Raw genomic sequence first — 26,725 nt, 5'->3', positions numbered from 1 at the left:
CCCAGGCCTGATTATTGCCACACCTGTTCACAATCAAGGCATCACTTAAATAGGAGCTGCTTGACACAGTAAGGTCCACCAGAAGATCCTTAAAAGCTACACATCATGCCGAGACCCAAAGAAATTCAGGAACAATTGAGAAAGAAAGTAATTGAGATCTATCAGTCTGGAAAGGGTTATAAAGCCATTTCCAAAGCTTTGGGAATCCAGCGAACCACAGTGAGAGCCATTATCCACAAATGGCGAAGACATGGAACAGTGGTGAACCTTCCCAGGAGTGGCCGGCCGCCCAAAATTACCCCAAGAGCGCAGCGACGACTCATCCAAGAGGTCACAAAAGACCCCACAACAACATCCAAGGAACTGCAGGCCTCACTTGCCTCAGTTAAGGTCAGCGTTCATGCCTCCACCATCAGGAAAAGACTGGGCAAAAATGGCCTGCATGGCAGAGTTCCAAGGAGAAAACCACTGCTGAGCAAAAAGAACATCAAAGCTCGTCTCAATTTCTCCACAACACATCTTGATGATCCCCAAGACTTTTGGGACAACATTCTGTGGACCGATGAGACAAAAGTGGAACTCTTTGGAAGGTGTGTGTCCAAGTATATCTGGCGTAGAAGGAACACTGCATTTCATAAAAAGAACATTATACCAACAGTAAAATATGGTGGTGGTAGTGTGATGGTCTGGGGCTGTTTTGCTGCTTCAGGACCTGGAAGACTTGCCGTGATAAAAGGAACTATGAATTCTGCTGTCTACCAAGAGATCCTGAAGGAGAATGTCCGACCATCTGTTCGTGTACTCAAGCTGAAACGAACTTGGGTTCTGCAGCAGGACAATGATCCTAAACACACCAGCAAGTCCACCACCGATTGGCTGAAGAAAAACAAAATGAAGACTTTGGAGTGGCCTAGCCAAAGTCCTGACCTGAATCCTATTGAGATGTTGTGGTATGACCTTAAAAAGGCCGTTCATGCTCGAAAACCCTCTAATGTAACTGAATTAGGACAATTCTGCAAAGATGAGTGGGCCAAAATTCCTCCAGGACGCTGTAAAAGCCTCATTGCACGTTATCGCAAATGCTTGGTTGCAGTTGTTGCTGCTAAGGGTGGCCCAACCAGTTATTAGGTTTAGGGGGCAATCACTTTTTCACACAGGGCCATGATGGTTTGGATTTTTTTTCACCTTTAATAATAAAAACCTTCATTTACAAATTGCATTTTGTGTTTACTTGTGTTGTCCTTGACTATTGTTTAAATTGGTTTGATGTTCCGAAACACTTAAGTGTGACAAACATGCAAAGGAACAGGAAATGAGGAAGGGGGCAAACACTTTTTCACACCACTGTATCTCTCCACAGTTACTCAGCTGTCAATGATATCCTGCTTGTCAGTCCTGCTTACTTAAACTGGAAGTAAACCCATTAAATTAACAGTTTCAAAAAACAGTTACATTCCCGGCATGCCAGAAATGTAACTGTCACATTGGTTGTGCTCTCAACCAAACTGTTAAACCATCCAATGGCTGGTGTCCTAACTGATCACATGTGCAACAACATGGCAGTTGAAGATTAAACAGAGGTCAAGATGGCAGCTTGCTTGGCTGAAAATGATAGGAGGGTTTACTTCCACTTTAAGCTGTCCAGCCCAGATGATCTCTGCCTTCGCCTTAGTCAACATCACAGACACTATCTCCTGCAATCCTGTTCAAGACTTGCTTTGCTGACATCCCTTCTGGCTCCAGATCTGGCTTGCTATTCCACTACATTGATCCCTGACTTCTGGCTTAGCTGACTATCTGTTCTGTTTACTGAACTTTGGCTATGTTTTGACTACAAAAAACAAAAAAATGCAGCGCTGTGTGATACTGAACCTTACAAATGCTTAAACAGTGCCATAAACAATGAAAATCAATATTGCTAAAAAATGTAACTATGATTATAAAAAAATATTTTTTGTGTGTAACAAGCAAACTCACAGTGAAAAAAAGTATTATTCTTTAATATCAAGTGTGCAAAAAAAAAAAAAAAAAGAGAGAGTTTTTTTTCTCCCAATTTATATCAGTTCACAGAGACAAAAGTGCAAATTGGGGTATTATAGGTATTAATTTCCAAAAGGTGATTGACTCTAGTGATGATAATCCTGATCAGAAGAAGGTGACTCCACACACGTGCATATGGAATGCGCTCACCTCCTATAGTGTGACCACACACTATTAACACAATGCTGAGGGTTTAATACCTCTGACCCTTAAACTGACCCCTAAACATGATCCTTACCCAAATCTATTCCTAACTGTAATCTTAAACCTTCCTATCACAGTTACAAATCATCATAGTTTTCACCATGCACACAGTTGCACTAGGAATGATAATTAAGCAAAGTAAAAGAAAATTGTAATGCAATATAATCTAGTGGCAGTTTATTGATGAAAAATAACCAGTGCTAAAATATGTTCACCAAAATGAAATGATTTATAGAGACCTTTTAATGATGTCTATGCTTCTACCCTAAGTAAAGGCTCTTTATAAATAATGAATGTATTTGTCTTACTTAAAGTGTAAGTAAACTCCCTATCGTATTCAGCCAAGGAAGCTGCCATCTTTGCCTCTGTTTAATCTACAACTGCTATGATGCTGCACATGTGATCAGTTATGACACCACCTATTGGATGGTTTGACAGTTTGGTTGAAAGCACAATCAGTGGGAGTGTTACATTTCCGGCACGTGACGGAAATTAAACTGTTTTATGGATGGCTTTACTTCCGCTTTAAGGGAGCAAAAAAAAATATATATATATACAGTGCACCACAAAAGTATTCACATTGCCTCACTTTTTCCACATTTTGTTATGTTACAGCCTTATTCCAGAATGTATTGAATTCATTATTTTCCTCAAAATTCTACAAACAATACCCTATAATGACAATGTGAAAGAAGTTTGTTTAAAATCTTTGAAAATGTAATAAAAATAAAAAGTGAAAAAAATCCCATGTGCATAAATATTCACAGCCTTTGCCATGACACTCAAAATTGAGCTCAGGGGCATCCTGTTTCCATTGATTCATCCTTGAGATGTTTCTATAACTTGATTGGAGTTCACTTGTGGTAAATTCAGTTGATTGGACAAGATTTGGAAAGGCATGCACCTGTCTATATAGGGTCCCACAGTTAACAGTGCATGTCAGAGCACAAACCAAGCCATGAAGTCCAAGAAATTGTCTGTAGACCTTGAGACAGGATTGTATAGAGGCACAGATCTGGGGAAGGGTACAGAAATATTTCTGCAGCATTGAAGGTCCCAATGAGCACAGTGGCCTCCATCATCTGTGAATTGAAAAGTTTGGAACCACCAGGAATCTTCCTAGCCCGACCAAACCAAGCGATCGGGGGTGAAGAGCCTTACTCAGGAAGGTGACCAAGAACCCGATGGCCACTCTGACAAAGCTCCAGCATTTTGCTGTGGAGAGAGGAGAACCTTCCAGAAGAACAACCATTTCTGCAGCACTCAACCAATCAGGCCTGTATGGTAGGGGGGACAGACGGAAGCCACTCCCCAGTAAAAGGTACACAAAATCCCACCTGGAGTTTGCCAAAAGGCACCTGAAGGACTCTCAGACCATGAGAAACATAATTCTCTGGTCTGATGAAACAAAGATTGAACTCTTGGGCATGAATGGCAATCGTCATGTCTGGTGGAAACCAGGTACCAATTATAATCTGGCCAAAATCATCCCTACACTGTTTTTCAGCAGCAGGAACTGGGAGACTAGTTAGGATCAAGGAAAAGATGAATGCAGCAATGTACAGAGACATCCTTGATGAAAACCTGCTCCAGAGTGCTCTGGACCTCATACCGGGGAGAAGGTTCATCTTCCAACAGGACAATGACCCTAAGCACATAGCCAAGATAACAAAGGAGTGGCTATGGGACAACTCTGTGAATGTCCTTGAGTGGCCAGCCAGAGCTAAACATCTCTGGAGAGATGTGAAAATGGCTGTGCACCGACACTCCCCATCCGACCTGATGGAGTGTGAGAGGTCCTGCAAAGAAGAATGGGAGAAACTGCCCAAAAATAGGTGTGCCAAGCTTGTAGCATCATACTTAAAAATACTTCAGGCTGTAATTTGTGCCAAAGGTGCTTCTACAAAGTATTGAGCAAAGGTTATGAATGCAATTTTTTGTTTTTTATTTTTTTTTAAATTGCAAAGATTTCAAACCATCTTCTTTCGCATCATTATGGGGTATTCTTTGTAGAATTTTGAGGAAAATAATGAATTTAATCCATTTTGTAATAAGGCTGTAACATAAAAAAGTGTGAAAAAAGCGAAGAGCTGTGAATACTTTCCGGGCGCACTGTAGTTCACAACTATATGATATATTTTAGAATCAAAATTCACCTCCTTGTTAGCAGCCAAAGTGAAAAATGATAATACTTTTTTCATCTGCTAGGGAGTGAGCGGATAGAGCAGCACAGCAAAGTCATCTGTCAATGTACACAAGCACAGTAAGTTGGTTTATTTAAATGGCATATGTGCACCACTGGGTGTCACTGTGGCTTAAAGATGATATATACCTAATATTCCTTATTTCAGGCTTTTAAAAAAGCAATTTGCATAGAAAGATCTTGCAAAACCATCCATCCTGAAAACTAGCAAATTTGTGATTTTAAAACATGCTGCTTTGCTAATAATTCCCTTCATCTGTCCATTTGTTTTAAAAAAAGAATTCAGAAAATGATGCACATTTTTGGAAAAACATATATAAAAACTAAACATGCTTGCTTTTAAACACAAGAAGGGGCTGTAAATGGCACAGCCCCTTGTTTTGTAACTAATAAAAAAATAAATATATGCAACACTCCCTAGTATAACAATAAAAAAATAATATATATGTCATGTACAATTACTGTCAGAAGTCAATAAAAAAAATGAATGATAACAAAGCATTACAAAAAAAAAAAAAAAAAAAAAACATTACAGTTTTTGCAGGTGGTACATATCTGCATTTTTAAATTACATTTTAATCCTCACAGTGGTTTTCAATTACTAGATACAATTTATATTCACTGCACAGTTTTAGATTAAAAGTAATATCTTTCTTGTTAGGTAAGATACCCAGTGTTACGACAAATTATTTCTTCTCAATGTGAAAAGTAATTTATTTACTTTAATTAAAATAGACTCCAGCAGGTGTTAAAAAAGCAGTTTAGGCTGCAATACTCACCTTTAATCCTGAGCTTTCCCATCAGTACTTTTTTTTGCCACAATTCTCAAAGTATTACTGAACCCACAACAGTAAAATTAGTCTGTATATGCAATGAAACATGCTTGTTATACTCACTGTGGAACCCACAGGGTTAATCCTATGTAGTGTGTTTAATCCTGTCTCCTCTGATCCTCCCTTTCTTCCATTGTGCCCATCCCATCTCTTGATAGAACAGAGACTAGGGGACAAGCTGCACATGCTTGCTTTGGTGTGTATTGCTAGAGAGCTTTTTTGTCTTGGGAGAGTGGATGTGATCAGCACAGGGCCAATCAGCACTGTCCAGACAGAGGGGGTCCTGTATCCTCATAGGATAATCATGGAAGAATGAAAACTCATCCTAAAAACTTTAACTAGACAGATAGGAGTCACAAGACTGCTCTAACTGCTCATAAGAAAAGGTATTTAGCAATTTATATTTACTAAAATAATTGCATTTCCATGTTCTGTGTACTGTCGGAGACCAGATATAGTGAATGCAGGGTCCTGGGTTTAGTAACACCTTAAAGTGGAAGTAAACTCCCCTATCGTTTTCAGCCAAGGAAGCTGCCATCTTTGCCTCTGTTTAATCTTCAACTGCTATGGTGCTGCACATGTGATTCGTTATGACACCAGCCATTGGATGGTTTGATAGTTTGGCTGAGAGCACAGCCAAAGTGCAGTTAGCATTCCCGGCATGCCTTTTTTTGTAACTGTTTAAATCGATGGGTTTACTTCCACTTTAAAGTGCCACTAAAAGTTAGTGTATTTATAAAAACAAAAAAAACAAACATATCATACTTCCACTGTGCAGCTTGTTTTGCACAACCTAGTCTTCTGGGGTCCCTCTGCGGCTCTTACGGCTCCTCCTCACATCAGATAACCCCCTGGGACAAGCGCTCTCCCGGGGGGTTACCTTGCGGGTGGACTCCCAAGTCCAGCATTCGTCCATAGACGCCGGATGCAGGAAACGCCCCCCATTGAATTTGATTGACAGCAGCGTGAGCCAATGGCTGTGCTGCTATCAATCTAACCAATCAAGAGCTAAGAACCCCGGGCAGAGAGAAAGCACATCCCTGTGGGAGAAGTTCATGGGTATAGGTAAGTAAAACGGGGGGGGCTGTGGGGGCTGAGGAGCTGGTCACTGACATGTTTTTTCACCTTAATGCATAGGATGTATTAAGGTAAAAAACAAAAAAAAAACACAAACCTTTACAACCCCTTTAAGTCTGAGGAGACACAGTGGGTGCTGGGTGTTAATGGATCTCACCACCGCAATGCCCACAATGCAATGCCACAGAGAGACATTGAACCCAAACACCACTCTCTGCATCATCAAGGACTGCCCACAGCTGGGAAAAGACTGGGAGAAATGTAGAACCCTGTGCATTACATGACCAGCTTGAAGACTTTGGAAAATATATTAAAAATAGCAAGACATATCACAGGCATGTGTGGGAGCGCTGGAGGATGAAGGGACTGAAGCAGATCCCTTAAAACAAATGATAAATGCACAAACATGTAACAGGGGTTTTTAACAAATGCTGTACATCTAAAGTAGTTTTGTGCATTAAAAAAGTACTTAGATACATCATTAGTGTCTTACCTGAGAATTTATAATGCGCAAGGTGGTCTTATTTCCAACATCTTTTTCATAGTTGTGTGTTGGTGCAGAATTAAATCGCAACACTGCATCATGGGCATCTAAACATATAATTAAATGTAGAATAATTAAAAAAGAAGATTTACAGAAATGTTGCACAAATTAACACTGAACAAATTAATCACCAGCTGGAATGATAAAATACATGACACTTGTTCTGAGCACAAGAACATTCAGACTTTAGTGCATTGCAAATATGAATAAACAGCAAAGAACAATTTTGGCAAACAAATCAATGCTTCATATCCTTATTCTTCTTTTGGGGGAGAATGTAATGTGTGCCCCTATATCTTCATACATCAACCACATACAAAACAAATCTTTTTGGATCCTGATCACTAGGATTGTAAAGACCTCAGAAACCTCTGGGCACTCAAAGGAGAGCAACAGTGTGGCGCGACTATCAGTTTTTCTGCTGATTTTTTCCTTCAGATTTACCAAAACCATGTAATATGAGGTCAAACCTTAGGAGTTTCAATGTGTATGCAATCAGGCAGGCCCTTCTACTACATGGTTTTGGTAAATCTGAAGGAAAAAAATCATCAGAAAATCAGATCGTGTGTATGGGGCTTAACAGTCTCTGTAGCTAAACTGTGTTAACAATGGGAGTGGTTTAAAAGAGTATGGTTAAATAAAATCCATACCTTCTTGTACTCCTTAAATATGCTTTGATTGTTGTGTCAATCAGATAAATAAACCCATGCTTTCTTGCATTTAATACATATGCTTTGGTTGCTGTGCCACAAGCAAGAGTCTGACAGACATGTATAAACCTCAGCACAATCATTTAACCACTTGCCTACTGGGCACTTTTACGCCCTTCCTACTCAGATCACTTTTCAGCTTTCAGTACTGTCACATTTGAAGGACAATTGCGCAGTCATGCAACACTGAACCCAAACAACATTTTTATAATTTTTTTTTCACACAAATAGAGCTTTCTTTTGGTGGTATTTGATCACCTCTGGGTTTTTTATTTTTTGCTAAACAAACGAAAATTAAAAAAGACCACACATTTTGGAAACTTTTGGAAAAAAAATACGTGTTTTGATTAAACAGGTAATTTTTTTCCCTCACTGATGTGCACTGATAGGCTGCACTGACGGGCACTGATAGGCTGCACCAATGGGCACTGATGAGGAGGCACTAATGAGACAGCACCGATAGGTGTTACTAATGGGCTCTGATAGGCGACACTGAAGGATACTGATAGGTAGCACTGATAGGCACCAACAGGCAGCACGGTTGCGACTGCACAGATAATCAGGACTTTCACGCTATAAACGCAAGGAAAAAAAAGCCGATAACCAGTTTGTGTTGACATCCGTGATCAGCTGTCATTGGACACAGCTGATCAAGTGGTAAAGGGCCCATTACCCGGATCTGTGATCAGCTGGGTCCTTCGGACTCGGCTATCAAAGAGTGTGCCAACCACAGGAGGATGTAAAGAGAGGCCCTCCCGGCAAAATAAACCCACGCTGTAGCCATTACTCGGCTATAGCAAGGGCAGCAATAGGTTAGAAAATTAAATGCTTCCATTACATATGATTTTTCTGAAAATTGTCAGAGAGCTACCACTTTCTCTGTTTAGACTGGCAGCAGGAATCCATGGCTCCCGATGCTCTCAGCCAAGCCTGAGAGAGCCAGGAGAGGGTAGAGGAGCCGCTGTGAACGTGCACAGTGCTGGACTGAGATGGAGCTCATGTGAGTATTTAGGGGGGACTGGGGGGAGCTACTATTAAAAGATTTTTTTACCTTAATGCATGAGTGAGCTGTGTGAGGGGCATGGACAGGTTGCCCACACTCTGTGTCAATAGACACAGAGTGGGGCTTGGGAGCAAGCACGCACAAGTGTCCCCAGAGCACCAGAAGGGGGAACCAAGAAAGAGAGGATTGGGGCTGCTCTCTGTAAAACTATTGCACAGAGCAGGTACATGTGACATGTTTTTTTTTTTTTCATTTAGCATGTACACTCACTTTAAAGAGGAACTTTATTAAAATAATCAGAGACTGCATAGCAACCAGCTCCTCCTTGCGCAAATCATTTCCCCCCAAATCACTTCTTTGAGCACAACACACTCCCCCTTTGACACAAATCTGTTACCACCCTGTTCCCCAGCCCACTGTGTACCATTTGTTAGAAAAATGTACATGCTAGATTAGAATATCCATAGCTCGGCCACAGTCGCACTTTAAGTTATGCCCCGTACACATGATCGGACATTGATCAGACATTCCGACAACAAAATCTATTGATTTTTTCTGAAGGATATTGGCTCAAACTTGTCTTGCATACACACGGTCACACAAAGTTGGTTGTAAATTGCGAACGTCAGGAACGCAGTGACGTACAACATGTACCACGAGCCAAGAAAAATTAAGTTCAATAGCCAATGTGGCTCTTCTACTTGACTCTGAGCATGCGTGGAACTTTGTGTGTTGGAATTGTGTACACACGATCGTAATTTTTCGACAAATTTTGATCTCAAATTTTGTGTGATGGAAATTCCGATGGAAAATGTCCGCTGGAGACTATACACAGTTGGAATTTCTAAAAAAAAGCTCCCGGAGATTTTCTGTCAGTACGGGGCATTAGAGTGTCAATAATATAATTCTATAATTCTAAAACCTCTTATATGTCCAGATTCCAGACTAATTCCTATTCCTCTCTACAGATTTACTTCCACAGGTCTATGTGCTCATATGGAACGATTTGAGAGGTGTCATTTACAATCAGAATAATAAAGCAACCATTTCCTTCAGGTTATTTTCCTTCTTGTATACCTCAATTTCCAAAGATGGTATTTTATTTTGTACAACATAAGTTTGGTTAAAACATAGCAGACAAAAATTATTTGACACTAATTCACACAGACAGGGCATGGAGGAATGAGGTTTGCTCAGAGCAAGAAATAAATAAAAAGGCTATCAAACTTTAGCACATCCAAGAAAATAAATGTAATAATTTTCCCAGCCACTGGTTATTAAGCCAAATTGTGGCAATGTTGCTTCATTTCATACTGATAAGACATCCACAGCAAAATGTTCATCATGTATTCTGTGTGGGATTTCTAGTTGTGATATGTTGTTCTAATGATAGCCATAGAAGGTGACAGGAAAGTCAAAATTAAAGAGTAATTCCACTTTTGTTGAGAAAAAAACATCCTCCCTCTGGGTGATCTATGTACAGGATTTTAACAAATTATGTTGCGGAGTCCTATCTTTTCTTATTCTAAAGAAATAGCTATTTGTTTGTCTGTATCCATGTAAAAAGTGAATCTGCTTGGAGGTGATTTTAGAATTATCATTCAGCTGCTGCACCTGTAGGGCTCTAATGAGGAAAGTTGCAGGGTCTGCATCCCTTTAGACTTGATTTCCCTTTGGGAGTATGACACCAAAAGTGCAATTTTTGTTGCAGTGGATGCTCAAAATCTGTATCCTGGTAGCCATATCATATTGCATTTTTTACATGATATTACAGAGCTGCAGATTAAAAAGGAAAGGTTATTTTTAATAACATTCTATTACAATATGACTGAAGATGCAATTGTGTATGCTTTATTTATTTATTTATTTTTTGCTAATTTTTTCCCCACAAAAGTGGAGTTAACTTTTAAACATTAAACTTTTTGCATTCTAACAATATATTTTTGTACAAACTTTATACAATCTGTATTTTTCATTAGACATGGGGGTCAGTTCACTAAAGGATTTCACATATGATATGAAGGTCACGTGACCCATTTTTTGTAAATATTGTATGAGATAATAAAACAGTCACTTCATCAAAGTAAAACATTGAATGTGAGGAAAATACTGAAAAAAAAGAGTCAATTCACTAAAGAACACACCCATTTGTTATTTATTTCCTGCCAGTAGGCAGTCTGTATTTTAGTAATGTACAAAGTAACTATGAGGAAATTCTGCACTGGCCAGTAAGTTAAAGGAATACAATGCATCAGTGTGGAAATGTTCTGCCCTGAGCGCAGGAATGAAAATAACTTGTAACATTTCACCAGATGGACATCATTCTGTGAATGAAAGCACACTAGAATGTTTTCACAGTTTCATATTTCTGTGTATATTTATTTACCGAACTATCTTCCTCTGGTGCAGTGTTAGCATGTAGAAATAAAAAATTTTTGAAAAACTTACTAAAATAACGCTAAATTTAAGTGATAAATGTCGCAAAACATACATTTTTAACTTATTTGATAAAAATTGCATGTTTTTATTGCACTGACTTTTTTTTTTAAATCAAATATCTTAACTTACTTATGAAGCTAGTAGCAGGAGGATGTCCCCAGATAAGAACAGTGTACCTCAATTATATTCCGAGAATAAGAAGTATTGTGATCTATCTGTAGTGGGGTCTGTAGTGGGGTCAGCCTGCCATTTGGACCACACTTTATCATATTTCTTTGGGAAACCCGTATTAGCATAAGTATCTTTGTACAAGGGTAACCAGATGATTCTAGAGTGTGAGGGAAGGAGGAGTGGCCTTCTTCCATGACATGATATAGCTTTACGAGCATAGAAAATGAGTAAACTGAGTGAACTGTGAGAACCAACTCCTCCACCAACCCTAACAGACAGAGACTCATATTGGCTACTAAAGCGATATTAGCAATTGTATTGACAGTTGAGATCGCCTGTTCCCAGTATTTGACAATTGCAAAAAATATGTGAAAAATCACCAGGAGAATGGTCATAATTAGAGGTCGACCGATATATCGGCCGATATTTGCCGTTTTTTAAATAATCGGCATCGGCCGATTGTGTTGATAAAAAGCCGATTCTACAGCGGGACTTTGAAATGACTTCTGTAGAAGTCAGTGTGAGTTGCCTGAGTCGTCATAGCAACACTTTCCTCCTCTCTGGGCAGACTGCCAAGAAAAGAACTAAATGATACAATGTTTACACTTCTGAATGAATGAAGTCATCTCTGTGTAGAAGTTCTCAGTTTAACCATTTAAAGACTAAATCTTTTCTGACACTTGTTGCTTACAAGTAAAAATCCTGTATTTTCTGCCAGAAAATCACTTAGACCCCCCAAAAATTATATATATTTTTTTAGCAGAGATCCTAGGGAATAAAATAGCGGTTGTTGCAATATTTTATGTCACATGGCATTTGCACAGAGGTCTTTCAAATGCATTTTTTTTGGAAAAAAATACACCATTTAAAAAATAAAAATAAAATAAAAACAGTAAAGTTAGCCCATTTATTTTATTTTTTTTGTCCAAAAGTTTTGACTACCCGTTTTTATTTAATATATAGTTTTTTTGTTTTTTTTAATCTAGATCATACATACAAGTAAACTGATTGGAGGTTTGTTTTGTTTAATAAATGTTTAAAGCGGGAGTCCGCCGGGACTCCACGTTTTTTTTTTAAAAGCCAGCAGCTACAAATACTGCAGCTGCTGACTTTTAAAATAGTGACACTTACCTGTCCAGCGCGCCCGCGATGTCGGCACCCGAAGCCGATCTCTAGATCGACACTCGAGTGCTGCCGCCGCCATCTTGGGTATGGGAATCAGGAAATGGAGCCTTTCGGCTTAATTTCCCGGTACCCTACTGCGCATGCGCGAGCCGCGCTGCGCAATGAGGACGGTCCCCGCTGCCTCTGGGATCTGTGTGTTTCCCAGCAGGCAGCGGGGCACTTGCGGAAGGGGGCGGGCACTTGCGGAAAGGGGCGTAATGTACGCCCCTTTCCGCAGAGAGCTAGCCCGGAAGTGGGTGCAGTTACCTGGATTATCCAGGTAACTGCACCCCCCTCCCCCCTGAAAGGTGCCAATTGTGGCGCCGGAGGGGGGGAGGAATCCGATGAGCGGAAGGTCCATTTTAGGGTGGACCTCCGCTTTAAGTGTAAGAAATTTTCTGCATCACTTATGAAGACTGCTTTCACACTGGAGCGGGCAGATGTTGATGGTAAAACGCAAGTTTTAGCGGCTCTTTACCATCATTTTAGCGGTGCTATTTGGCTGCTAGTGGGGCACATATAACCCAGCTAGCGGCCAAGGAAGAGGTGCCCATTCATATCAATGGGCAGGAGTGGTGGAGGAGCGGTATACACCACTCCAAACGTGCTGCTTGCAGGACTTTTTTTTTTAAGATCCTGCCAGCGCATCGCCTCAGTGTGAAAGCACTCTGTCTTTCACACAGACTGCAGGGGAGCCATTTTGCAGGCACTTTACAGGCGCTATTTTTAGCCCAAAAGCGCCTTAAAAAACGCCCCAGTGGGAAAGGTGTGTTAGATCAAGGGGGATTAAAAATAAATAAATAAAATAAAATCGGCCCAAAAAAAATCGGCATCATATATCGGCTATCGGCCGCCATGATTTCTAAATATCGGCATCGGCCAGAGAAAAACCCATATCGGTCGACCTCTAGTCATAATGCCAGAACTCTTGGGAGGCCGAAGGGTTCCTTCTATGTAGTCTGTATGGGGTAAAGTAAGCTCTATGCACAATTTTGAATTGGTGAAAATGGTGAAAGGGAAGGTCCCAAATGTCCTCCCAGTCCTCATCATCTAGGTCAGGGATGTCCCTCAGGTACAGAGGTCAGGAAGGGAGACCAAAAGGAGATGATTGTACAGCACAGAGGTAGGTTTCTCTGAGCACAGCAGATACTCCAACTTGGATTGTTTCAACCTTAAAGTAGATGTAAATCCAATGCCATCCTTTCTAAACTACTACCATAGGGGTTATCTATAAGGATATACATGCCTCCTGCATGTATCTTTACCTGTCAAGTGTCTCCCCTCTGTCTGTTATGAGAACCGAAAAACTGCAGATCCCGTGGGTGGGTCTGTTGTCTGGAGCTCGGTGGGTGGAGTTGTGATGTCAGCAGACTCCCCGCCCACCTCTACACTTCCCTTGTCAATATACATTTTTCCTGTGTATTTCTTACACCAGGGATATGCAATTAGCGGACCTCCAGCTGTTGCAGAACTACAAGTCCCATGAGGCATAGAAAGACTCTTAGAGCCACAATCATGACACCCAGAGGAAAAGGCATGATGGGACTTGTAGTTTAGCAACAGCTGGAGGTCCGCTAATTGCATATCCCTGTCTTACACTAAACTTCTGCTATGATCTCTAACATCCAGTGAAAAGACAGGAAAGTAACCACATGACTTCAGCATGCCCAATTATGCTGAGGTGGGGAACATCCATTCCTGGCAGAGCAGCAGAAGAAAGGAGTGGGAGGGAATTAAAAAATAATGCATGTCTCTTAGGCTCGTGCACGAGATATGCAAATCACCTGTCACTCACAGAAAGGGGGAGGATTTGACAAAGTTTTTCTCTGTTTGTCAAGATTTATCTCACTGAACAATAAAATAGGATTGCTCAGAGCTGGATTAACTCTTTGTGGCAAGACTGGGCTCAAATGATAGGAAATCTTATACTCTATATTAAGACATCAAAGAAAAAAAAATAGGGTTTACATCCACTTTAATTAAGCATTTGGAAATTGGCTGAATTGACTACTAAAATACTGCATGTGTTTTATCAAAAATGCATGCAGTATTTATCTCTTAGTGAATTGATTCCTATGTGTCAAAGACCTAAAACACAGATGTACAGGTCATTCATGGACTAAAAGAGCACAAGCTAAATACAGTAGCAGAACCATTATATTAATTAATTAATATTACTAGTAAGTAAACCAGCATAGGTGTGAAACATCCTTTGTTCAGAGTAACAATATAAAAAGGAAATAATGGGGCGCTTCCGCAATACAACAAATACATTAAAGTGCATAAACATAAATAAATAAATATATGCGTATACAATATATTGCAAATAATGAAATAAAATGTTTACGTACACAATTCCAATGAAATACAAAAGGTGCTCTGTGCAAAAAGAAGCTTCTGCATAAACAATTCCAGTATAATATTAAAGTGCTCCGTGCAAAAGTCTTCAATGCAAAAATAAATATTCCTATAGTGATGTCACCATCCAAAGTGCACACATAAGTAATATTTAAAATTATTTCAAAGTGAGGAACTTCCACCATTCATGACCATAGTGTTCCCTAGCCTCTCACCTCAGGAAAAGGCCCCTACAGGTCTAGTCGCACTTCTAGTGTCACTCTTTAGGTGTCAGCAGCTGTTCCTTCTCCTTAAAACACTCAGCAACCATCGGCTTCTCAGTATATATAGAGAGTTGAACTGGATACTTAATATCTCATCACCTCCACGCTCCTCTGTAGGAAGCTCACATGTATTAGAAATGAATCCCCATGTGCGGAATCTAAATAAAGGTATTTTATTAAAAAGCATCAACTTAAAATGGCACTATTTGGATTCACAGGTATCAGATACTTCCGGTCTCGGCCGCGACCAGAAGTGACATCACCCAAATCCTCCCAATGCGTTGCGTCACTGCTCAAGTGACTTCATCAAGGGTATGAAGTTGGGTAGATGATGCCGGAATTACATATATATAGTTCATGTTGTCATGGCAATGGAAGCGGTCATTTAAAACATCCAAAGGACATAAAATTCAGCATCTAATCAATGTGAGTGTAATATGATAGAACATAGCTTTTATATATAATATATATATATATATATATATATATATATATATATATATATATATATATGCCACCCCAACCTACGAAATTATTTAGAACAATCAATATAAAACAATATAATCTGAACCATAAAAGGTATGTGTATATAATGAGATCTAGTGGTGGAAATCTATATCGCATCCTCAACAGGTTACTAAACGACTACGGCTTAACTAGTGGTGAAATATAATAGATGAAGCAGCATCTGGTGGTAAGTAATAGGTAAGACACCCTTAGTTAATGGATAAATAACACTATCTAATGATGAACCCTCAAGCAACATCTAGTGGTGAAAATAAATAACCCATCTTCAAATATAATGTATTCATAGCGACATCTAACGGTCAATGATATAATAACATCTTTTTATTAATGCAACATCTAGTGATGTGATAATAGCAACATCCAATGGTATAAATATCATCATCTAATATTAAGACTAGCTGGGAAAGTTTCAACTAAAGGACATGTATAATTCAACAGACAGGCAATCGACCCAACCAATCGCTAACCCTCTCAGACTCTCCATTCACACCCAAGGTGATATGGTAGTGGTGGCAAATCCCACCTTTGAGGACACCATAGCTGCAGAGACTGGATTTTCTGACACCAATCTGTGGCGAGGGATAGTGAGGAGGGATCTTTATTATGATATTGAGCATAATGCCTAGACAGGCTATGGTTAGGGAAGCCATTTTTTCTGTTCTGTTTGTGTTTATGTTCTGTTTGTGTTCCCTTAGCCTTTTCCAAAAGGGTCAGCGTAGTTGGTCCATTTTAGCGTGAGAGCAGTTGTCAGAAAGTCTCCCCACAGCAGTCTGGTGCCTACCTGCAAGTCGCAGCACAATGCAGCATGTCTGCATTTATCATATTGAGCATAATGCCTAGACAGGCTATGCTTAGGGAAGCCATTTTACCAGGGCTTCATGTCTGCATTTTACCATGGCTCACTGCAGCACACCTTTGGGCTGCATTGAAGTGTGAATGGGGCACTTTCTTGTGTCATGGAGGCAACAGATCCACCATGCAGGTCCAAGTCATAGACAGGATTAGAGCCCTGGAGAGAGGTGGGGATATTTTTCGCTTGCTATGTCGTAGAGAGGTGTTTTGGATATTTCACCTTGAGACTTGCATTCCTATAGATTTGAACTTTGAATGGGATGTGAGTCATTTTTATGAATAAATTCCCAACACCCATCTATCATCTGGACGATATCCTCTCCGACATATTCTTTGACACACGTCCTATATATGGTGTGTGTCCAGGTCAGTGTGAGACAGTCATTTGTTATTATTATTAACAATTCAGTCCCTTTATTGGTTATTATATAACTAGAAGATATATGCACACAATATAGGTTTACTCTATCTATATTTTATATGATATCTATGTGTGCACTACAGACATTCATGATTTTATACTCTTTTTTTTTTCTTGGCCTTATTTTTTTTTGTTATGTGTATCTGGAGCTTGTCTTCTAAGTCCTAGTTCACACAACAGCGACTTGGGATCTGACTTGTAAGACCTCAAGTCGCACCAAGTCGCTGAAATTCCATAGAAGTGAATGAGAAGCATCTTAATGTACACTACTGAAGTCGCTCCGTCTTAAGAAAAGGTACTACTTCAAGGTGACTTCTAGGCGACTTGTACCCATAGATTTCAATGCAAGTCGCCTCCAAGTCGGATCCCCATCTATATTGAAGCGACTTTACAGGAAAAAGAAAATAATTTACCCCACTCCCCAATTATATCACAAGAGCTGATTATTCTCGGATTGGTCACAGGCAATCAGGCAGGATTAATCTAATTGGTCACCTGTCCTGGAGGTCGCAATGTAAGTCGCTCAAAAGTTGGGTCGCCCCTGTGTGAACCAGCACTTACTTTTTATTTTATTTTTCTATATAGGTGTATTATATTTATATATACAATTTTATCCCTGTTCAATGTTTCAGGGTTTCATATATTGTCTTTTGTGGTCCACTGTCTGTTGGTATCCAGTTGCATGTATGTAATGTCTTAGTGGTGAGAGGTGGTTGGCTCATAGCGTTCTTTATTCATTGACATGTATTTGATGCTTGGAGTTATTCCTTTTTAGCATAGCACTATGAGACAATATGAGCCATTCCCTCCCCTTTGTGTTTCTCAGTTCACAGCACTATTTGCAACTGGGACAGGTGGTATGTCTGCCGATACCTATCTACACCTGTGGACACGGGTGTGGGGAGGGGGTGGAGCTATTTAAGCAATGTCAGTAGCACACCTGAAGGCGATGAGTAAACACAATGTAGTTGTGTGAAACGCGTCCACCTTTCCGGTCATTGCACACTAGTGGTGTGTGCCATGTATTTTTTATGGATTATTCAATAAATGGACTTCTGCCATGTCAGTGTGCAGCCACTTTCTTTGATTCAGTATTCCACGGCAAGCAAGCCGGGACTCCCCCCCCCCCCCCGATGAAGAGTTCCACCCAATTGATTTCATCTATATCTACTCACCTGGAGTGGCGGTTCCTTTTGTTGTTAGCCCTAGCAGTGACCACAGTCACCACACTATGTGTGAAGGAGAACAAGAATAAATCTTGACTGGGACAATATTGTAAAAAGGAACTATAGAGTGGTTTTGCTGTATGAATAATAGTCTTTAAAGTAGTTTTAAAGTCCAGTGAGGAGGGAACGGGAGGCAGAGCTGAGCTGCACTGTGTGGTCTATAGACATACACAGCCCAGCTTGGGATTGAGCCCATATGAGAAAGAAAAAGAGAAATAGCCCAGAGCACTGGTGGGGACCCCAGAAGTGGAGAATCGTGGCCACTCTGTGCAATACTCACTGTGCACACAGAAGGTAATTATAATCTGCTAATGTGCTATGTATAAACACAAACACACATGCACATGTTAGAACTGTATTATGTACCCTTTAATACTGTGCTTGTTTGCCCCTGATTGTTTATTGTAAGACCCCTTTTACACCACGCCGCCCATAGCGTCGGTGGTAAAAGCCGCTATTTTTAGTGGCGTTTTGCTGCCAGATTTGCGGCGCCACTCCTTCACCGCTCCAAAGAAGCTGCTGGCAGGACTTTTCCTGACGTCCTGCCAGTGCACCGCTGCAGTGTGAAAGCCCTCGGGGCTTTCACACTACAGACAATGGTGCAGCAGTTTTAGGGCGGATTGCAGACGCTATTTCTAACGCTACAGCGCCTGCAAAACGCCCTTGGTGTGAAAGGGGTCTAAGCCAAAACGTCAAAAAAATCATCATCTTAACACATCTTTGCTTCTACTCTTCTATTACTGAATGATACCCTACTATAGCCACCCTCTCTCTCTCTTTAAAACAAATTCTGGGATTGTTATAGTGTGCATCAAATGTATTTTCCAGGCAATGAGGGATAAAGTTGTTGTAAAGCTTATATTTATTTTATAAATTAACAAACTTGTTATACTTACTTGACCCGTGTAATAATATTGTACAGAGTGTCCCTGAACCTCCTCTTCTAGAGTCCCTCGTTGGTGCTCTAGCCTCCTCCTCTTCACAGTGCGCCACCGTTGGAACCCACTTCCTATGGGGCCTGCTCCCTAGCGAGGCTATGTGCATCTATAGACACACATAGCATGGCTCAGCCCACTGCCCCCTCACAAGATTTCATTGACAGCATCAGGAGCCAATGGCTTCTATTGCTCTGTGAGGAGAGGACAGAGCAATGCTGTTGTACTCCAGCAGAGCACTGGATTGAGATAGGACTCAGGTAAGTAAAAAGGGAGATGAGGGGGCGGCACAAATACTGGTATTTTTTTTTTTACCTTAATGCAGGGAATGCATTAATGTGGTTGTAAAGGCAGAAGGTTTTTTAGCTTAATGCATTCTATCCATTAATCTAAAAAGCCTTCTGTGTGCAGCAACACCCCTCAACCCCCTACTTACCTGAGGCCTCTCTCGATCCAGCGGTATCCATGAGTGCCTCGGCTGTCTAGGACTCTCCCTCCTGATTGGCAGAGACACAACAATGAGGAGAGAGAGGGGGCGGGGCCGAACCATGGCTCTGTGTCTGAATGGATATGTGGAGTTGTAGCTCAGCTCGGGTGCCCCGTTAGTAAGCTTCTTGCTGTGGGGCACTCAACAGGAGGGAGGGGCCATGGGAGCCGAAGAGTGACCCAAGAAGAGGAGGATCTGGGCTGCTCTGTGCAAAACCACTACGCAGAGGAGGTAAGTGGAACAAGAGACTTTGCAATCACTTTAAGGTAAAAAAAAAATCCTGCCTTTAGAACCCCTTTAAGGGTTTAGTTCAGCATCAGATAATATACAATTATCCCACCATAATCACAATATATCAGTATCTATTTATTTTTGGCTTGATGTTTGCATTGAACGAATGTTAAGAATTGCTCATAGTGGGTTAATAAAACCTGCTGTTGATTGTGTGTTACACTGACATGAATTAACTGAAGAAATAGCTTAGACTATTTCAGAGATTAACTGCCTACACCTGTCAGACTGCAGTTTAGATTCAGAGGAAAGCATCTGCAGTTATTTCTAATCTTCTAAGCTTCCAATTTATACTTTTTCTACTACAGTAAATAAAAGCCTAAAACTAGTGAATAATAATGGATAATGTGGAAGCAGAACTAAAGTATTTTTTACTGCAAATACTAAAATTTAAGGTTATAAATTGTACATACATGCATGCTTGCAAATTTGTGTTCCTTTTTTCAGTATTCAGATTTCATATTATCTATATACCATCTTGTCTAGTGGGAGGTAATGAAGGGATGCTACTATCTGTGAGGACGGACTTAATCAATCCCTCACAAAAATGTCTCTGTAGAATCTATTATCATTTTTTTCCATGAATTAATGTAATAAGGCAATACCCCCCCCCCCCCCCCCAAACTGTACCTGCCTTCTGCTCTTTATCAGTAAAGCCACGTACACACGATTGGATTTTCCAATGGGAAATTTGTGCTGACAGGCTGTTAGCGGAAAAATCCCACTGTGTGTATGCTCCATCGGACAATTGTTGTTGGCTTTTCCACAGACAAATGTTAGATGGCAGGTTTTAAAATTTTCCGCAGACAAATGTCTGTTGTCGGATTTTCTGAGCGTGTGTACACAAGTCAGTCGGACAAAAGTCCAAAGTACAAACACGCATGCTCAGAAGCAAGGAAGAGCCAGAAGCGGTCGGTCTTGTAAACTAGCTCTCGTAATGGAGAATTAACATTTGTGACGTGGCAAATTATGAAACCTCGAAATGCAGCGCACATTCTCTTCTTCTTTAATGGGATAATAATGCAGCTGCTTTGCTGGTGATATTGATGGAGTTATTGCAACCAAATTTTCAAAGGCTTTTTTTTTTCTAGTGATGTCAAGAATAATATTTTATTTATTTATTTATTTATTTTTTGGACAAGTTACCACAACACCATTATCTCATAGTTTTTAAGATTAAAGATACAACTATGTTGGTGTCCCTTGTCAATTTTACATTGTATTTTTTTTAAATATAACTGCCTACTCCCATAACTGTCATTTGAAGTAAAACACATAGCCAAGTATTATTCTCCACAATTTTGTTACTGTGCATTAAAAGAAAAAAAAAAGAAAAAAAAAATTAGACATGCTATCTGCCAATAGAACTAGAACTTAACCAAAAAGTGCATTCTATGCATCCAACAATAAAGAAAATATACCAAATCAAATCATTCAACCAAAAAAATAATGTCAAAGCAATAACTCCAAATCCAATAATAAATAACACATTATCTCCTCCAATTCCACAACGTCTGGTTGAAGAACCGAAAAGCACGAAATGAAAAACACAGATCAACACTCACCAAACTTCTACTAACATGAAATTAGAAGAAGGAGCCCAAAGGGTGGCGCTAAAGAGCTGAAAACCCATGTAATACATCACTACGTTCGTGATTGTTGGCCAATTGTGTGCCGTGTGTATGCCAGACAAGTTTGGGGCAACTTCCTTCAGACAAAAGAAAGTCCTCGGTTTTGTTGGCCAACAATCCGATCCTGTGTACGAGACTTTACTCGTTACTGGTTTAAATCAAATGAGAAGAGAAAACAGAAGTTTGGACAGCTTCACTGTTCTGTGCAGTGATGATCTCTGCTGCTTATGTGAATCTAGGAGTATAATGACCTCTGAGCTATTCTATTAACAGAAATGAAACCAAGAAGTCATAGAGAATCCCAGGACTTGCACTGTGCCTCCACAGCAGCTGGGAGACCTTCTGGAAAAACCTCAAGAGGCAGCACTGCATGTATGAATGCATGGTAAATGAGAAAAGGGTTATTCCTGCGCCTAATCAGGGAAGAATCCGATAATCGTACTGCTGCATACACTGAAATGGGGATGCTTGGGTCCCAATAGCGGAGTAAAGAGGTAAAAAAGTAGTGATGCGCGGTACTATAATAGGGAGTTGGCCTAGGAGGCTTAATAAATTCTATAGGCACTAAGATTGTGCGTGATATATATATTCCCGTATACAGTAAGAGAAAGGTATATAAAAAGTTGTGCGTATTTTTATAAGGGGGTGGTGGACAACTCTCACCACTATAGCATGATGATATTCAAGATAGGAGACAAATGTAATGAGTAAGAAAAAAAAAGAAAAAATTGCAATGCTTGGAATAAGTAATCCCTAATGCGATTTTATAACTGACAGAATCGCATAAAGTGCCAGTGCTAGACAATAAATAGAATCATGAAAGTATTAACTACACCATAGATTAAATAAAACAATATATATAAAGCAGTCACAAAGAATAGTGAATCGCAGTGCGATTTGTTCACGCTGACAAAATCGCATAAAGTGCCAGTGCTAAAGGTGAGAAGGTGTGTGGAATATTCTATTACACAATAAGGTAAATAGGATAATATGTATAAAACAATCACCAACTCGATAAAACGTATGTGCAAGAAATGGTGAGTTGTAGCTGCCAGAAGTCGCATAAAGTGCTAGTGTCACAGAAGTGGTAGAACAAGGTCCGTGCGGGTGTTCTCTACCATATAATCATCAAAACAATATTCCTGCGACCGTGAACAGCTCAATAGTTCAATTGTGCAAGAAAATGACAGAAAATCAAAATAAACGCATAAGTAATATTGGTGTTAAGGGAGTAAAAAGAATCCCACAAACTAATCAAAAAACTGTGTGCGATACCTACAAGAAATTATATAAAAAATAACAATAGCATATATCAGAGTGTGACCATTCTGCTTTGTGCGATAAACGGTGGCGATTATGTCAAAAGTCGCATATGTCGACAAATCGCATATAATGTCCGTGTCTGTATATAAGTGCACAGAGCAATATAATCGGTGATGGTGGTGAAAGAGGTGAATATATCCCACGTGGTCCTGTGTGGTTGGAGTATGGGTGTCCCCTTACCTTACAGCTGTAAGGTAACAGCGTGTGATATGTATATCCTCAGAACTCCTGTACTTTATCCCTCGAGGTCTTGTCCCGATATTTACAGATCCTGGTATCCACGGATCCTGGCGTCTCCTGCCTATCACGCTGTGTTGGTCCCTTTAAGTATTTGCTCAGCAGCACTCAGCGTGGGGGGGGGGTGTAGGTTTACCTCGGCAATTGGTGCATATGTAAGGGGTTAAAGAAATAAGGAGGAAGGGAGCCCCATAGTGTAGTAATTCTCAACACATATGATTTATTACAGCAAAACAGTAATGTACTCACAAGCAGACAAGTTTCAAATGCAGTGTATAAACGAGCCTCGAGCTCGATTGCGTCACTTCCGGTAGCGTCCCGACGCGTGTTCGTCACGGTCGGGACGCTACCGGAAGTGACGCAATCGAGCTCGAGGCTCGTTTATACACTGCATTTGAAACTTGTCTGCTTGTGAGTACATTACTGTTTTGCTGTAATAAATCATATGTGTTGAGAATTACTACACTATGGGGCTCCCTTCCTCCTTATTTCTTTAACCCCTTACATATGCACCAATTGCCGAGGTAAACCTACACCCCCCCCCCACGCTGAGTGCTGCTGAGCAAATACTTAAAGGGACCAACACAGCGTGATAGGCAGGAGACGCCAGGATCCGTGGATACCAGGATCTGTAAATATCGGGACAAGACCTCGAGGGATAAAGTACAGGAGTTCTGAGGATATACATATCACACGCTGTTACCTTACAGCTGTAAGGTAAGGGGACACCCATACTCCAACCACACAGGACCACGTGGGATATATTCACCTCTTTCACCACCATCACCGATTATATTGCTCTGTGCACTTATATACAGACACGGACATTATATGCGATTTGTCGACATATGCGACTTTTGACATAATCGCCACCGTTTATCGCACAAAGCAGAATGGTCACACTCTGATATATGCTATTGTTATTTTTTATATAATTTCTTGTAGGTATCGCACACAGTTTTTTGATTAGTTTGTGGGATTCTTTTTACTCCCTTAACACCAATATTACTTATGCGTTTATTTTGATTTTCTGTCATTTTCTTGCACAATTGAACTATTGAGCTGTTCACGGTCGCAGGAATATTGTTTTGATGATTATATGGTAGAGAACACCCGCACGGACCTTGTTCTACCACTTCTGTGACACTAGCACTTTATGCGACTTCTGGCAGCTACAACTCACCATTTCTTGCACATACGTTTTATCGAGTTGGTGATTGTTTTATACATATTATCCTATTTACCTTATTGTGTAATAGAATATTCCACACACCTTCTCACCTTTAGCACTGGCACTTTATGCGATTTTGTCAGCGTGAACAAATCGCACTGCGATTCACTATTCTTTGTGACTGCTTTATATATATTGTTTTATTTAATCTATGGTGTAGTTAATACTTTCATGATTCTATTTATTGTCTAGCACTGGCACTTTATGCGATTCTGTCAGTTATAAAATCGCATTAGGGATTACTTATTCCAAGCATTGCAATTTTTTCTTTTTTTTTCTTACTCATTACATTTGTCTCCTATCTTGAATATCATCATGCTATAGTGGTGAGAGTTGTCCACCACCCCCTTATAAAAATACGCACAACTTTTTATATACCTTTCTCTTACTGTATACGGGAATATATATATCACGCACAATCTTAGTGCCTATAGAATTTATTAAGCCTCCTAGGCCAACTCCCTATTATAGTACCGCGCATCACTACTTTTTTACCTATGTATGAATGCATGTTTTAAATAAATATATATATTAAAAAATCCTGTATAATAACAATAATAATAGTAGCTATTTTTTAAAACTAATTGAAGACATAGTAAAGTAACAAGTAAAGGCAAACATAAAAAAAAAAAAAAACGCACACCCTGTGAGGCAAAGGCATAATGAGCTAGTATGAGCTAGCTGAACTTAAGTATAAACATTGTAACAATTTGTCAATGGAATAGACTTTGTGTAAGTGAAAAAAGTTTAACCACTTCAATACTAAACCTTTTTCTGTCATTTGTTTGTTTCCAGTTAAAATCATTTTTTGCTAGAAAATTATATATATATATATATATATATATATACACACACACACATATATATATATATATATATATATATATATATATATATATATATATATATATATATATATAGATATATATATATATATAGATATATATTATATGATAATTTTCTAGCAAAAAAAGTATGTGTGTGTATATATATATATATTTATTAGTAGACACCCTAGAGAATAAAATAGTGCTTGTAATATTTTATGTCACACTGTAATTGCACAGCGGTATTTCAAATGCAATTTATTTAGAAAAAATGGCTTTAATGAATTAAAAAAAAAAAAAAAGCTAACCAGAAAAGTTAGCCCATTGTTTTGTATAATGTGAACAACTTTACGTTGCGAGAATTGTGAGAGAATCGTGATCTTTTTATTCTAAGCAAAAAAAATCGTGATTCTCATTTTGGCCAGAATCGTGCAGCTCTACCCAGCACCTGACATTTGAAACAACAAAGGCTCCCCGGTTCAGCATAAATCTTTAGAAAATCAGCATGCATGCCCACAGACGGCGTTTCAATTTTTTTCCTGCTTCTTCCATCAAAACAATTTTATAAACTGCAGTAATTACCATTTTACATTTCCCGCCAATTGTCCTTGCATTTGCTGAGTTCCAATATAATTTTATTTTTTTAAACTGGCCTTCAAGCTTGGTATTCTCCAGAGAACAAACACACTGGTAGAAGACCTTGTCTGGTTGACTAACTAGAACTGCCAAATGAAAGAGCTAAATAAGCCACGGCTTACACTGAATGAAGTGTGACAGTGCAATAATTTAAACACCTTGGTGAACAAACACAGGCTGCAGTTTTCAGCCTAACCGCCTTTAGAAAAACCTATACTAATGATGACAGCTCTAATCTGTCACAGGCACTTAAAAGGGATTCCTGGGTGTCAAACAGGAGAAAACAGACACAAGTGATGGAATGATCAGCCCCTGTACATGTAATGAAAGATTTTAAAAAGTTCCAAAAAGGAAAAAAAAACAACAACAATTGCAAGCGATCAAATGGCAACAAAATGACTACTCAGGCTGAGGTTTTACCCTCTCTAAATGACAGCATCTTTACCTGAAAATGTGCTAATGCTGAAAAGTAGGTGCTGCGTGCTGCAAAGCTTTCATGACAGGCCCATAATGCAGCTGTCATTCAAATACTGATGCCGTCTGCTAGTATAAAATAAGGTCTTAAGAAAGATGGAAATATTTTGGTATGAAAAAATAAGTTTGACAAAGACAGCAATGATATATTAACCACTTCAATACAGGGCATTTGTACACCCTTCCTGCCCAGACCAATGTTTAGCTTTCAGCGCTCTCACACTTTGAATGCCAATTACTCAGTCATAAAACACTGTACACAAACAGCATTTTTATCATTTTTTTCATTCAAATAGAGCTTTCTTTTGGTGGTAATTAATCACCACTGAGTTGTTTTGTTTTTTTGCGACATAAGTGAAAAAAGAGCGACAATTTTCATTAAAAAACACACTTTCCTTTAGTTTCTATGATAACATGTTGCAAATAATTCATTTTGTTCATAAATTTGGGCCAAAACTTATACTGCTACATTTCTATGGTAAAAAATAACCCAAATTAGTGGATATTATTTGGTCTGTGTGAAAGTTATAGTCTACAAACTATGGTGAAAATCATTAAAAATTGATCACAACTGATGCACTGACGGCCTATCTCATTTCTTGAGGCCCTAAAATGTC

At 39.5% G+C, this 26,725-nt stretch overlaps 1 protein-coding gene across 2 annotated transcripts in view; it reads right to left on the bottom strand.

The window, feature by feature from the left end:
- Window positions 1-26,725, bottom strand: part of ST6GAL2 (ST6 beta-galactoside alpha-2,6-sialyltransferase 2) — a 235,891-nt gene that overhangs the window by 32,549 nt on the left and 176,617 nt on the right. For both annotated transcript variants that reach the window (XM_077482626.1, XM_077482627.1), the window contains one exon: window positions 6,851-6,948. In XM_077482626.1, the coding sequence (XP_077338752.1) occupies window positions 6,851-6,948 (98 nt within the window). The remainder of the gene's footprint in view (window positions 1-6,850; window positions 6,949-26,725) is intronic.

The sequence above is a fragment of the Lithobates pipiens genome, unplaced genomic scaffold, assembly GCF_037356315.1.
Source record: "Lithobates pipiens isolate NorthernLeopardFrog02 unplaced genomic scaffold, aLitPip1_a1.2 Scaffold_16, whole genome shotgun sequence".
Classification (NCBI taxonomy): Eukaryota; Metazoa; Chordata; class Amphibia; order Anura; family Ranidae; genus Lithobates; species Lithobates pipiens.
This window is presented reverse-complemented; position numbering and strand designations above follow the sequence as displayed.